Source organism: Mus musculus, chromosome 17 (genome assembly GCF_000001635.26).
Source record: "Mus musculus strain C57BL/6J chromosome 17, GRCm38.p6 C57BL/6J".
In the NCBI taxonomy this organism is placed as follows: Eukaryota; Metazoa; Chordata; class Mammalia; order Rodentia; family Muridae; genus Mus; species Mus musculus.
In genome coordinates this window covers 63471072-63486569 of record NC_000083.6, presented here as the reverse complement: position 1 = coordinate 63486569, position 15498 = coordinate 63471072, and the positions used below count along the sequence as shown (strand labels likewise).

General features: G+C 41.0%; 1 protein-coding gene across 3 annotated transcripts in view; it reads left to right on the top strand.

Moving 5' to 3' along the window:
- The window catches only part of Fbxl17 (F-box and leucine-rich repeat protein 17), a 458236-nt gene that overhangs the window by 17615 nt on the left and 425123 nt on the right, over positions 1-15498 (top strand). For 2 of the 3 annotated variants that reach the window (XR_385343.4, NM_015794.1), the window contains exon 4: positions 15031-15162. Coding sequence is in view for 2 of the 3 variants with exons in the window: in NM_015794.1 (NP_056609.1) it covers positions 15031-15162 (132 nt within the window). In the remaining variant the exon portion in view is untranslated. Of the gene's footprint in view, positions 1-5225; positions 12160-15030; positions 15163-15498 lie in introns of those variants that run through there. The other variant, XM_006524600.4, reaches the window with a different exon arrangement.

Sequence of the window (15498 nt, the reverse complement as noted above, 5' to 3'; positions counted from 1 at the left end):
AGCTTACACTTCCATACTGCTGTTCATCACCAAAGGAAGTCAGGACTGGAACTCAAGCAGGTCAGGGAGCAGGAGCTGATGCAGAGGCCATGGAGGGATGTTCCTTACTGGCTTGCCTCCTCTGACTTGCTCATCTTGCTCTCTTATAGAACCAAGACTACCAGCCCAGGGATGGTCCCACCTACAAGGGACCTTTCCCCCTTGATCACTAATAGAAAATGCCTTACACTGGATCTTGTGGAGGCACTTCCCCAACTGAAGCTCCTTTCTCTGTGATAACTCCAGCTGTGTCAAGTTGACACAAAACTAGCCAGTACAATTGACCCCTTGTCAACACACAAATACATCACTAGTAAGCCTCATCCCTTACATTCTTATTCATCCCCAAGATCTAAATAAGTTTAAAAGTCCCACAGTCTTTACTTATTAAAAGTTCAATCCTTTTAAAATATCCAATATCTTTTAAAATCCAAAGTCTTTTTACAATTAAAAGTCTCTCAACTGTGGGCTCCACTCAAATACTTCCTTCAAGAGGGAAAAACATCAGGGCACACAGTCAAAATCAAAAGCGAAATCAAACTCCAACCATCCAATGTCTGGAATCCAACTCACGATTTTCTGGGCTCCTCCAAGGGCTTGGGTCACTTCTCCAGCCAGGCCCTTTGTAGCACATGCGTCATCCTCTAGGCTCTAGCTGCCTGTACTCCACTGCTGCTGCTGTTCTTGGTGGTCATTCATGGTACTGGCATCTCCAAACCACTGCATGACCCCTTCAGTCCTGGTCCATCAATTGCAACTGAAGCTGCACCTTCACCAATGGCCTTCCATGGCCTCTCACAGTGCCGAGCCTTAGCTGCTCTGCGTGACCCCTTCATGCCTTCAAACCCAGTACCACCTGGGTGACTCTTACACATTACCAACTCCTGCTGCAGCACGAGATACAATTTGGCTGTCTCTGGATCACAGCCTCTTTGTGCTTTCAGAAAACACTTCCCAGAAGATGTCACCTCAATGATGCTGGTCTCTTCTTAATCACAGCTAATTTTTTAGCTCCAGCTAACCAGCATCAATAGTTCCAGTAATGCAAAGGCTTCGCTTTACTAGTTCTGGTATCTTGTTAATCACAGCTGATTCTTCAGCCCTAGCTAAACCAGAACCACAGAATCTTCACAATCAAAATAGCAGTGGCCCTGAAAAGAGTCTTAATTTTCCCTCTTAAATTTCACAAGCCAGGCCTCCATCTTCTGCACTGTTCTCAATGTTATCTTCCAAGCTTCTACACAACATCTGACAGAGTTCTTAACACCGAATGGATCTTCTAGCCCAAAGTTCCAAAGTCCTTCCACAGTCCTCCCCAAAACATGGTCAGGTTGTCACAGGAATACCCCACTATGCTGGTACCAATTTGTCTTAGTCAGGGTTTCTATTCCTGCACAAACATCATGACCAAGAAGCAAGCTGGGGAGAAAAGGGTTTATTCCACTTACATTTCCATACTGCTCTTTATCACCAAGGAAGTCAGGACTGGAACTCAAGCAGGTCAGGAAGCAGGAGCTGATGCAGAGGCCATGGAGGGATGTTCTTTACTGGCTTGCCTCACCTGGCTTGCTCAGCCTGCTCTCTTATAGAACCAAGACTACCAGCCCAGAGATGGTCCCACCCACAAGGGGCCTTTCCCCCTTGATCACTAATTGAGAAAATGCCTTACAGTTGGATCTCATGGAGGCACTTCCCCAACTGAAGCTCCTTTCTCTGTGATAACTCCAGCTGTGTCAAGTTGACACAAAACTAGCCAGTACACTTTTTTTTTAAATTCAATGAATTAACAGCTGGATTATCTTTACATATCTAAGTGTCATGTAACACAATAGGTATCATATTAGCAGGCTAGTGGCGATGTTCTAAGTAATACTTGGGAAAAAAATTATAGTTGTAGTTAAAAGTAGAGGGAAGTTAGAAAGTTTTATAAGAGATAGAATATGTTGTCACAATCAAATATAAACTTTACAGCTTTGAAACTGATTATGTAAATCTTCTATTATGTCAGTCATTAAAAGAGTTAGTTAGCATTTCAATGTTTGTTTTAGTTATTTATGCTTTTTGAATTACAAAGTAGCTTTATATAATGCAGTAATAGGGAAGCTGTCTGAATATTTCTGCTATAGTTAATTTTGTTCTTCAATGATCAAACAGATTCTCAATTGTAGTATAGGGTACCATTTTCCTGTTCTTAACTGTTCTGTATCAAGGTGTGGCAAAAATTGGGGTGTTATAATAGATTGCACTGACTGACAGAATGATGTTTTGGGTATTGTGCAAAAAGAGTGGACTTTTACAATATATGTATTTATGTATGTATGTGTGTGTATATATATATACACACACATACATACATACACAAAACAAGGTTTTTGTGTATATTCATGTTTTCTAATTTATTTTATATTACTATGTTAAATAAATGTTGCTCATGACCCACTTAGTGAATTAATTTTGTAACCTATTGATATTTGATAAATTGTGTTATGGAGTTTATTATGGTTTTAGCAAACCAATCCTTTTATGGTGATTAATCCTTTTATTAATCCTTTTATTCATGATTAATGTTTTTTTTTTCTGTGATTATTTTTTTCAACTCAGTTATTTAGCAGTTTCTTGCTGACTTTGTTGACTCATTGTCGCCCTTTTGACAAGAAATGACAAATGGTGCAGTAATGCACACATTCCTTTTATTGGTCATACCTTTGAAATGTCTTTCTTTCAGAAGTGCTACAGTTTCAACTGGATTTAGCAAACACCAAATGTATATGCTTTGAGTTACAATTATTTTTTACAAAACAACTACTTAAAGCATTTTTTTTTGAGACAGGGTTTCTCTCCTGCCCACCCTCCCTCCCTCCCTCTCTCTCTCTCTCTCTCTTTCTTTTCTTTCTTTTTTTTTTGAGTCAGGGTTTCTCTGCATAGCCCTGGCTGTCCTCGAACTCCCTTTGTAGACCAGGCAGGCCTCAAACTCAGAAATCTACATGCCTCTGCCTCCCAAGTGCTGGGATTAAAGGCGTGCGCCACCACACCTGGCTTACTTAAAGCATTTTAATTTAAAGCTGTAACAGGTCAAGATTATAGTTTTTAAAGTATTAAATTCTGGTTGATAATGTTTCTCAGGCTAGAGTGACTTCCTTAAAATTTTAGTTATTTAAAAATTTTTTCTTCATATAGTTTGTGTGTGTGCACAAGTGTACATGTGTCTCCCTATGTGAGTTCCAGCGTGAAAACTTTGGTCGTCAGTCTTGGTGGCTGGTGTCTGCACTACTGGGCCATCTTGCTGCCCTTTCACTTCTAAAATTAACTGATTTGTGTGTGTGCACACGTGCCATGGTGTGCAGGAGTCAGGTCTCTTCTCTCATGTGGGTCCCAGAGACTGAATTCAGGCCACCAGGCTTATGGCAGTGGCCTTTATCCACTGAGTTATCTTGCCAAAAGTTGGATAGTTTTGATCAAATGTTATCTTATTTATAGAATATCATTTTTTGAGTGTTGACATTTCTATCTCCATAAAAATCGTACTATATAATTTTATCAGTGGAAACATTTTTGCCAGTATGTTGTATCTCTGTTGTATTTGTCCAATAAGATTTCGATTGATCATGAACCTGGGGAAAAGAGCAATTTAATTAAGAATAATAACTATTTTAGGTTTCTTAATTTTTATCATCTAGCATTTGTATTCAAGTAAGTGTTAATAATCAACTCATTAAAATCAGTTTAAGAAATTATATCTATTGTTACTATTATGACAGTCTCAAGTTTGTTTGAGTTATGGAACTCTGATGTTTCTGAAAATCAGCCATTGTAGATTTTTTTCATATTAAAATTATAATTAAAACCGGAATTATCAGTAAGTTTCAGTTTGGCTGTGGTATGAGTTTTAGTTTTCAAAAGATAAATGTTTAGGCTAGAGCTATAGTTCAGAGGTAGACTGTTCTGGGCTATGTAAGGCCCTAGGTTTGCTCTCCAGCACTGTCTAAGCAAACAAGGAACAAACAAACAGAAATCAACTAATAGTCAATCAACAAACCCCAATCCATGAGAAGAATCTTTGAACAGGTGGCTCTAAAACTCTGTAGAAATGTTTAAAAGCAGACAGAGGTTCCAGAGCCACCCGAGACAGCCAGAGGACCACAGCAGGCAGCAGGCATAGGACAACAGCACATGGGAGTTAGAGGCTAACCTGGCCAACAAAATGAGGTCCAGGCCAGCCAGAGTAACATTAAAAACAAAGTTGAACAATCAAAAAGTAAAGCAAACTAACAGCTCAAAAGCAAAAACCAGGAAAGGCCAACTAAAAGAACAAGGAATACAGTGTTGTTGCTTTAAAAAAGAAAACGATTTGTGTTTCAGAATCTTCCTAGGTTGGCAATAGTAGTAAAGATAGCAGTTGCATTTCCAGTGTGGGTCACAGGTCCCTGGTTGCAGAGGGAATAGGGCGGATCTTATTTGCAAGTTATTATTTGTGTGTGTGTGTGTATGCATGCATGTGTATATGTTTCTAAACTATTGGGGATCTACTCAGGGGTGATGCAGACATCATGTAATATATTCCCAACATTTTATGATAGAAAACTAGTAGACTCAGACTGAAAATACTTTAAGGCAAATAGGAAAACATCTTGTAGCTGCTGTGTATAGCATCTGAGGAGCCTCCCAGTAGCCTTCCTTAGGCGGTGGATGAAATGACTCAGGGAGAGAATTCAGGGTTAGTTTTTAGCATCCTATCTGAAATTAGGACTGTCAGGGTATCAGTGTATGTAGGAAAACTTAGAAAGCCATGTGCACCCAGGTGAGAACTCATTTAGGAAAACAGAAGAGCATCAGTTTCATCGCTGGTTGTCTTATACACAGCAATACCTTCTCACAAATTACCCTCCTCACAATAACATGAGGGGGCAACTAAAAACAGGAGAAATGCAAATAAAAAGCAAGGCACAGCAAGAAGGACGTTCAGTTTGTAGCCAAGCACAGAACCAGGTTGCAAAGGCTGGACAGAGTTGTGTGTGTGAGGGCTTTTTTTGTTTTTAAACTTCTGGTATTTATAGAAATCTCTTGAAATCCTGGCTGCCAGAGCAGTAAATCTTAGGGATATTTCTCAAATCAACACTCTATAATAATTTACCTAATTTATTTACTTTTATTTCATATGTGTGTGTTTGCGCGTGTGCGCGCCTGAGTGGACATAACATGTGTAACGGAGTTTGTGGAGACCCAAAGACGGCGTTGGATCCCGTAGACCTGGATTCACAGGCGGCTGTGAGCTGCTGGATATGGATGCTACCATCTGAAGCCAAGTCCTCTACAACAGCGGCAACTGATCCTAACCACTGAGCCATCTCTGAAGCCCTTCTAACAACCAATTTTGGCCTCGAGTCACAAGGCATGCAAGGATAAAGAATTAGGTACACTAGAGGATTTTTAAATGGAAAGAATTCTTTTTTGAGAAAACCTAAGCAATGGACTTCTGAGAACAACATTTAAAATCAGTTTTTTTTTTCTTCAAGCATACTCAAAAAGCTAAAAACAAACAAACAAACAAAAACCTGTCACAAATAACTAAGAAGAACAGAAGCTGGGCATAAGTAAATGGAAGAATGCTCATCTTTATGTGCGTGAGGAGTTTTCTCGTAAATAGACCGCCTTTTAAAAAACCTGAAAGTAATGAAATTACACAAAGTAGTTTCCTCAACTATGATGGGACGAACCTGGAAACTAAATAGAGAAAGTCGTAAAATCCTCAGGTGTGTGAGCATTGACTGAACAGTCTACTCATGATAACCAGTGGCTCCCCGAAGAAATGGCGAAGGAATTGAGAGGGTACCTTGGGATGAGTAAGAGTGAAATACCACAGAGCAAAATGCTTGCAGTACCAAGAGGGTCACCTGCTGTAGAGCACATGGGTCACGGGAGTGCACTTCAAAAACGGGTGACCATGTGCATCTGAAGGCACTTACTAGTGAGGACCAAGCTAACCCCAAGCCTGGCAGTAATAATCAGTCACAAAACCAAGAAAAGAAGACTATTGAAAAAGCAGAAACCCTTGCTCTCCGACTCCTTCTGCTTCATTCTCCCTCACTTGGCTGATATTCTTCTTTTTCCTAATTTTTACTATTCTATTTGAAGTTATGCCGAGTTTAGCTCTTTTCAAATTTGATTTTTTTCACTTAATCATATATGTTTAAGGATTCTTTTTTTTTTTTTTTTTTTTTTTAAGATTTATTTATTTCATGTATGTGGGTACACTGTTGCTGTCTTCAGAGATACCAGAAGAGGGCATCAGATGCCCATTACAGATGGTTGTGAGCCATCAGGTAGTTGCTGGGAATTGAACTCAGGACGTCTGGAAGAGCAGTCAGTGCTCTTAACTAACGCTGAGCCATCTCTGCAGCCCATGTTTAAGGATTCTTTATGTCTTTTCATAGCTCATTCTGTTTAGCACTTGTTAATATTCTATCATCTCTACATGCAGTTTATTTCTTCCCCCATTCAACTTCCACAGGATAGTCTAGCTTTTCCTCAGTTGAGGTGATTCTGAGTACTGTTGTGTAGATGTTTGCTTTCCAGCTTTCTTGGATAACCGCAAGGGTTGGCTGGGTGGCTCACAGGGCACGTCTCTAGCTCTGATCTCGAACGCGTACTCTTCCTTATGACATTTATCTCTTTGCTTCAGCTATTCTGACATTTTGTTGTAAGCATACAATAAGGACTGCTGTGACTCTTTGGAGTCTTGACTCTTGGATTATCTAATGCTTCCTTTTGTCTGCTACATAGTTAAATAAATAAGTGTATTTATTTAAAGTCACAAATGTGGCTTAAAGTGTGCTGTTCAGTGAGTGTAACTTCTGCATCTGTTGGCAGGTTAGTGTTAGCGCTGAGTGCCTGAGCCATTTGTCTGTCCATCTGTTTAATTCTAATGGATTTCTTGTAGCCTATAGCTGGATGCTTGCACTGAGCCCCATTCTGACTGTCTCTGCCTTTTAGTTGGTGCTCTCTTGTGACCCAGATGTAAACATTTTACTCTGTTCTCTTGCATAGTTTATGAGAGGTTAGCTATGTCATCATAGTTTCGCCGTAGGCAGGGTGTCTTTATCTTCTGCCTCGTCGTAGGATTGTTATCTCGTCTTCAATCTTCTGTAGTTTGAGAACACCCTGTGGTATCACCTGAGCTTCTCAGCGTTTGGTGTGGAACATCAGTCTGGGGAGTGTTTAGGCTCCGGGGCCTCACACGCTGGCTTCCCTCCCTTCGCATGGCATCCCGCATGACCTTTTCAGTTCCATCATGACCCCGCGGTAGGCCAGTGGATCCTGGTCATTCCATCACGCCTCTCCGCTCCCTTCCGTTTGCTTTCAGTTTTGGAACTGACTAGTTTCCTAAAATTAAACCCTCAGAGTCTGCTCAGCTCCCTGCAGTCTGCTAAGGAGCCTGTCTAAAACAGTCTGCATTTCTGCTAAAATATATTGTTATTTCTAACTTGGATTAATTTTTAGAGTTTCTGCCTCTTATGTATTCTTCTGTTCTTGCATGTCACCTGTTATTTCCATTAAAGCCCTCAATATATTAGATAAAACAAACAAAATATCCTGGTTCAATAATTTAGCATTACAGCTCTGTCTGACTCTAGTTCTAATGATTATGGAGCCTCTTTTACCTGTCTACCTATTCATCTATGCCTTTTAATATCTGTTGTGAACATTATATCTTGATAAGTGGTACTTCTGGAAATGAGTCTTCCTTAGAGTGTGGGAAGGACTGTGTGTGGCAGAGGGAGTCCTCTCTGTCCTGTGATGAGGGCTTTTAACCGTTTGGTGAATGTTCCCTGGAGTGTTCCCCTGGAGTGTTGCAATCTGCGGACACTTCTACTTTTTCCTCTACCTTAGATGGGATAGGATGAGCACAGGAGACAGGCTGGAGAGGTGGATCCCGAGGGAAGGGTCTTTCTCAGGTCAGGGAGCAGGGAGGTGTTAGGCTCTGGTAAATAATTGCCCCTGAGGAGGCGCTCTGTCACCCACAGAATGTAGCTGGGCATGTGGCATGCAACTTTAATCCCAGTACTTGGATCTTTAAGTTCTAGGTCAGCCAGCGTCACTAGATGAGACCCTGTCTTAACAGAATAAAATGAGACAAAACAACCCAGAATTTTCTGGTGTACTTCAAAATACCATCCCTCTTCCACAGTCAGAATCACAAAGTGACTTCCTCTGACATAGTCTGTGGAGACGCACCGTCTGTCAGTAAAGCTCGTGCTACTGCACCTTCCTGTGGCTTCCATTCTCAGAGTGTCTATCCTGAGCCCATAGTGAGTTTACCTCAATTCAGGGTTTCCTATTTTCTGCTGCTTCTGCTAGGAGGTTTTGGTTCTCGTAAAATGTGTTCCTCTGTAGCAGGCTGCCCTGCGTGCTCATGTCCCTGATGGAGGAGAAGAGTGCTGCCTCCTCAGTTTGCTTGGCTCTTCGTGCTGTTAGGACACAGAGGACCGGAAAGCAGACGCTCTTTCATTAATAGTGATACCTGGGTGATCAGCTTTATCTCTCCTACTCTTAATTCTATGCTCATTATGCTTCCCACACCTTCTGCTGCGTGGTTTAGACGAAACTTTATATAGGGACTGTGCCGCCTAACTTCATGTCAACTTGACACAAGCTATAGTCATCAGAGAGGATTTATCGTATTTGAGGAAATGCCTCTAGAAGATCTGGCTGGAAGTAGATTCTTAATTAGTGATCAGTGGGGGAGGGTCAGCCCATTGTAGATGGGGACACCCCTGTACTGGTGGTCCTGAGTTCTAAAAGAAAGCAGGCTGAGCAAGCCATGATGAACCAAGCTAGTAAGTAAGCAGCGCGTCTTCATGTCCTCTGCACAAGTCCTTGTCAATGTTTCTGCTGGGTTTGAGTTCCTGTCCCGACTTCCTGTGATGATGGACAGGCTGTGGAAGGCTAAACTGAATGAAAACCCTTTCCTCCCCAGGTTGCCTTGGTCAGGGTGGTTTATTACAGCAGGAGCAGTGACCAAGACGGGGCATATCTTATTTTCAAGGTACCACTTTTTTGTGTGTGTCTCAGGAAGATGGCAGGCATCTGATCAAGATCTCTCCACTTGGCAGGATCAGAGCTCCAATGTCTCCAGCATCCTCCTCCTGGCTAGAGAATCTTGTGTTTGGAAGACTTGCATACCCTGTCTGTGGTTTGGGACTCAGGGCACGCTTATAGAGAAACATACAGCACTTGGTTGATGCTCTTTGAATGCTTTTCTGTGGCCATGAACAGATTTTTTTAAAACATGGAGTGATTTGAAGGTCAACAAAATAAACTGATTTGACGCTGCCATGAGAGTCTAGAACTTGGGATATTTATGGATAAAGTAATGGCAGTACGTTCAGTCAGGGTTGATCTGCTTTGTGGGGTATGTTGTCTAAATCAGTGGCAGTAACCGACATGGCAGTAACTGATGGTTACTCCTTAGGTAGTGAGTCATAATAGCTGCTTCCTGAGACTCTCATCACTCGCTCTGAAGGAGATAATGCAAGGATCCGTGGCATGGTAGTGTGCACTTGGTCCTCTCCCTTGCCATGGTGTCATTTCCTTGCAGATAAAGCAACCGGTATCACTTGTGTTAGCATTCCATGCAGTCAGCCTAAGTCTCTGGTCTTAGCCTGAAGCTTCACCAGCGTGGCGTCACACAGCGATGTCTAAGACCACACCAAGGCCCCATGGCTCCTTAGATGTAAGCTGCTTTACTTGTCTTTCCGACGCAGTAATGGCTGAAGTTCCGGGGAGGTCTGTCCTTTGTTGCCTGGAATCTAAAAAGAGGGAAAATAAAACAGAGTGCTAGAATAAAATACACCAAATTCAGCATGCAGAGACTTTAAGCATAGGTCATTGCTTCTACGAGAGCTAAGTGGGCTTGTTAACAGGACTCCGGGGTCTGGCCATCTGACTTAGTCATAGCTGGGTAAGTAGGTCGGCAGAGTAGTCCCAGCCAGATCAGTCAGAGCTGGTTGTTTCTCAGGGACAGGAGTGTAGAGATGGAACGAGCATGTCTCCTTTATTAGATAGAGAGCGATCAGTGTCCCCACTAGGAGGTAGGATGCTTGGACGCCCTCCAGAAGTAAGCATTTTCTCTCCCTTGCTTCTTTGCTTTTTATACTTAATCTGTTTCAGCTAGAGGGCTGCTTCCTTTCCCCAGAGGCCGAGGATTCATCCCCCTTGCCCATCTTTCTCTGGCTTTACCCTTTCACCATGTGACTGAATTCTGTGGTGCCTCTTGGTAAACATGTATTATTTCTTTACGCTGTATAATTATGTATGGCATTCTTCTGTATAATGTTTTGCTCTGATTTGGATTAGTGTCTTCCACCCTCTTTAGTCAGTTTTTCTATTTAGCATTAGCGGAGCTCACAGATTTCTCTTGGTGCAGGAGTGCATCGATGTGTAGTCACTGAGTGGAATTGCCTTCTTAAACTTAGCTAGTGTACTCTGAAGACTTTGAACTGGACTTCTTGTGCTAAGGCTGTTGCAGAAGTATGTCATCTTAATATGACTTCAGCATATCCATTAGTTCTTTCATCTTGATGTTGGATTAGATTTCCTGTTACCTGATTGTTCTATTTCTTTGATATAGTCTTAAAATTTGTAGAGTATGCTTTAATAGCATCTTTATTAAAAGTACATGGGAGATAATCTTTTTTTGAGAACTTAAATATCTGGAAAGCTGCAATTACCGCCCCCTCCCCCAAAAAAACCCCTCTAATTCTATCCCCAGGCTTAATTAAAGTCTTGAATGCAGATTTTTTAAAATCTTTTTTTATTAGTTATTTTCTTCATTTACATTTCAAATGCTACTCCCAAAGCCCCCTATACCCTGCCCCTGCCCTGCTCCCCAAAACACCCACTTCCTGGCCCTGCCATTCCCCTGTACTGGGGCATATGATCTTCGCAAGACCAAGGGCTTCTCCTCCCATTGATGGCCGACTAGGCCATCCTCTGCTACATATGCAACTAGAGACACAGCTCTGAGGGGTACTGATTAGTTCATATTGTTGTTCCTCCTAAAAGGGTTGCAGACCCCTTCAGCTCCTTGGGTACTTTCTCTAGCTCCTTCATTAGGGGCCTTGTGTTCCATCCAATAGATGACTGTGAGCATCCACTTCTGTATTTGCCAGGCACTGGCACAGCCTCAAGAGTGCAGATTTCTATTCTAGAAACACAATCATTTAGGATTTGATGGTATAACTCTGTAGCTTTCTATGAACATTGTTAAGAAGTTTGAGGCATTCTTAGCCCATTCCTTCATATGAACCTAATTTTTACTGGAAGCCTGGAGACTCTCATAGCTAGGATTGTCAAATAGTATGATGATCTTTTTGATCATTTGCGCTAGACATAAGGATGAACCCTTTCAGTTCGGAAGATTTAATAGCTTTTTAAAAGTTCATTGAGTGATACACGTGAAATGAACTTTAACCTCAGACTCGTCACCAGGCTTCTGTTCTTAGAGACAGAATCCAAACCCCGTGTTCTCCTCCCAAATACCAAGCCATGGAGAGTTACTCTAGCCAGAGAATGCCAGTGTTTTGCCACTGTGAACCAGGGGCAAGGTCTGTGTAGAAAGCAATGGAGAGGTCATCTGAGGGTTCAAGTAGCACTTAGCAGACTGAAAAGTCTCATTTTATCTTCAAGACATATTTAAGCCAATTCAGAGTTCTCAGTATTGGTTTGAATTCAGCTTTCTTAGGTATAAGTTCTAGAAATGTACCTCCTTTTTTGATGAATTAAATTGGATTTGACAGCTGATATTAATGAGCATGACAAATAATAATGGAAGTATTTATATATATGTATATATATGTGTGTGTGTATATATTGTATTGGCAATAAAAGTAATTTCTCAGATTACATTTAGATTACGTTGTGTACAAAAGCACTGTTTAGCTACTATACTGTATTGGATCTGTTGTTACTTTGACTTTTTGCTTATATTGTGAAGGAGAGACTAAAGCTTAGGTAGATGAATTCATGTCCTTGTTTTCCTGATATACTCTTCTAAGCATGGACTTAGTTTTAAAATCTGAAATTAACTATGATGTAGAACTATATAAAGCTGCAATCATGGCTTCCTGTGTGTTTGTCGTGTTTAAAGAGGCCTCTTCTGTCTAGGGTGTGGGTGAGTGGAAGAGTGAGGGTGTAGTATACACACAGCCGGGGTGAAATCTTCACCGAGGAAAAACATCTTAAAAAGAGTTCTGCATGTACAAAGTTGATTACTATTTTATTTATTCAACGATACTTAAGTACAAGCAAGCAAGGACAAGGCCTGAAACCACATACTATCTCCATAGAGTCAGAAAAGGACTTGACCATTCAGTGTGTCCTCATGATGAGAGTCTTGGAGAAATTAGGGCCAGTAGGAACATACTATAGACCAATAAATGCTGTAGCCAACAAGCCTGTAGCCACCACAACACTAAATGGTGAAAAACAGTATTTCCTCTAAAACCTGCAATGAAAAGTTCTACTCTTGCCAGTCTTCTTCAGTGTAGTTTTAACTAGAGCAGGAACATGTAAAACATAAGATAGATAAAAAACAAGAGAGAAAGAAGGCAAGTTATGTTTATTCATAGACAGCTTGATTTTGAAGGACCCTATAGACTCAGCCAGAAAAATTCTATTCTATATTTTCAGTAAGGTGTAGAACACAAAATCAACATACAAAAGGTAGTGAGTTTGTTCTATAGTGGTAACAAACTACTCAGGGACAAACCTTACTAAGGAAGTGAAAGAGTTCTACAATAAAAATGTGAAGACACTGAAAAAAGAAACCAAAGAAGATATCAGACAATGGCAGGATCTTCCTGGACTGGCAAGATTAAGTTAGGAAAATGGCTATGTTATCAAAATTAGTATACAGATATAATACATGCTCCATCAAAATTCCAATGATAGTCTTTACTGAAGTAGAAAACACAATAAAAAAATCATATGGAAATGTAAAACCAGTTATAGCCAAAGAATTCATAAGGAAAAAGAACACAGCTGGGGGTACTCTAATACTTCATCTCAGAATTCTCCTATCAAGCTGTAGCATTACGAACACCAAATACTTTCAGAAAAATAAGTTTGGGGATCAATGGGTCGGGGTGGAGGGCCCTGATACAACCCACAGAGCTCCAACCACCTAATGTTTGACCCATGTGTCACATTGTAGCGCGTGTGGGGACTGTTCGACAGAAGAGTGAAATTAGGATCCCTGTCTTTCACACTGCACAAAAATCAACTCAAATCGGATCAAAAGCCTTAATGTGAAACCAGAACCAGGGACCACTCCTAAAGATAAGAGTGGGGCTAGCTAGGGATGTTCTGAATAGGAAATAACCCCAAGGATTAACAAATGGGACTACAGGAAATTAACATTGTCAGCAGCGTGACCAGGCAGCTTGCAAAGGAGGAGCAAGTCTTTGCCCACTATACTTGAGGCAAGAGCTAATATTTAGAATTTATGAGGGACTCCAAAAAATTAAATACTCCCTGAAAGTGAAAAGAAGTGAGCTAAAGAAACAACAGTTCTCAGAATACATGCAAATAGCCATTAAGTATTTAAGAGAAGTGTTCAGCAGCCCTAGCCATCAGGGAAAGGCAAATGAAAATAACTTCAAGGTTCCGTGTCACCTGAGTGAGAAGAGCTGTTACCAAAAGTGGTGACAGTAGAGCATGGTGAGGATGCGGCGGGGTGGGTGGGGGGAGACCCTTGCTTATGGGAGTGTAAGCAAGTGCAGCTTTTTTTTTTTTTTGAGTATAGAGGTTTTACAGGGAAATAAAAATAGGTCTGCCATTTAACTTAGCGACAATACCGTTTCTGAGCATCTACTCATATGTCTATATCCTACTACAGAGATACTTGGGCATTCATGTTTGCTGTTGCTTTGTTCACTATAGCAAGGACATGAAATCAGCCTAGATGTCTGCTAGTAGATGTTGGCTTCGAATATTAAAATATGATACATGCCATGGGATTTTGCTTAGCTGTAAAGAGAAGTCGTGGAATTTTTAGGAACAGTACATGGATCTGTAAATTATTCTTCTAAGCAAATTGACCCAGACACAGAAAGATAGACTGCATGTTCTGTCTCATATGTGGATTTCAGCTTTTAATGTGCACGCGTGTGCACACAAACACACACACACACACATAAAGGAGTATGGGCAAAGATTGAGAAATTCAAAGAGAGAGAGAGAGAGAGAGAGAGAGAGAGAGACAGACAGAATGAGAGAGCACATGAGAGAACAATTTTTCTGATGAAGACCCGAGGACAAGAGGAACCACGTGACATGAAAACACACCCGAAGCAGTGGAAGACAAAGGGACACGAGTGGAGAGGAGAATCAACCAAAACAAGTTTGCTTGGGAATCACACAATGAAGCAGTACTGCGTGCTGATTTCAAGACTCAGTTAATGGGAAGGCAGTCAGGGGATGAAGCTCTCTGCAGTCATTAAAGCCAGTCGTCTGCATGTCAGTCTGCATTTCCGTCTCTCTGTAGACTTGTCTGTTCATCTAAGCTTATGTACCCATTTTGCTATGAAAGTATGTATACATTTTCATATTCTTACTTTTCTGATTTTCTAGAACTTAAAGGCTGTGCAGTACTGGTTTGAACGATGATGCCATCATTTTTATATGTAGGTCCTCCCACCCCCAGTCTACATATACTATTAAGACTTAAATAAAACTGTGAACTTAAGACTGTTAAGTCTGTGTATGTTGGTGTTGTGTGGTGCAATTGAAACAAGTATGCTAGAGGGCAGGTGGTTTCTAAAATGCTGTTTTAAGTTATGAGTTGCCTTTGTTACTTTATCTTATTTTAAAAGTAACTTACAAGTGGTCATTTATCTTTGGTATGGCTTCTTTAAAATACTGCACGGAAATCTCACTAGAAATATGTTGCCTTTGTTCTTTTCCAAGCATTGAGCCAAATCTCTTTGTTTACAGCTGGGCTCAAGATGCAGAGAACTCAAAGACATCCATTTTGGCCAGTGTTACAAGATCTCAGATGAAGGCATGATTGTCATAGCTAAGAGCTGCCTGAAGTTACAGAGGATATACATGCAGGAAAACAAATTAGTAAGTACTTGTTTTTGTCAGTGCTGTTCAGTGTGTTCCTTCCCACCGTCTGAATTCCCTTTACTCTGTTTACAAGTTGTCTCCTGGTTATCAAGTGGGAAACACTACTCATTGAAACGCAGAAGTTCCCCAGTTGTTTTATAGTCTGGTCCCATAAGAGAATAGATGCTCGTGTGTGGTGCTGGGCTTTTAAACCTTCATTAGTGTTTGCTGCTGTGTCTGACAGGGAATCTAACTCAGGCCTACTGGAATAGATAAATCTGTTCGGTTGGAGTTCCTGTGGTGCCTGTAGGAATGACAATAATTCTAGATTAAGAATATTTTAATGCCCAGAAC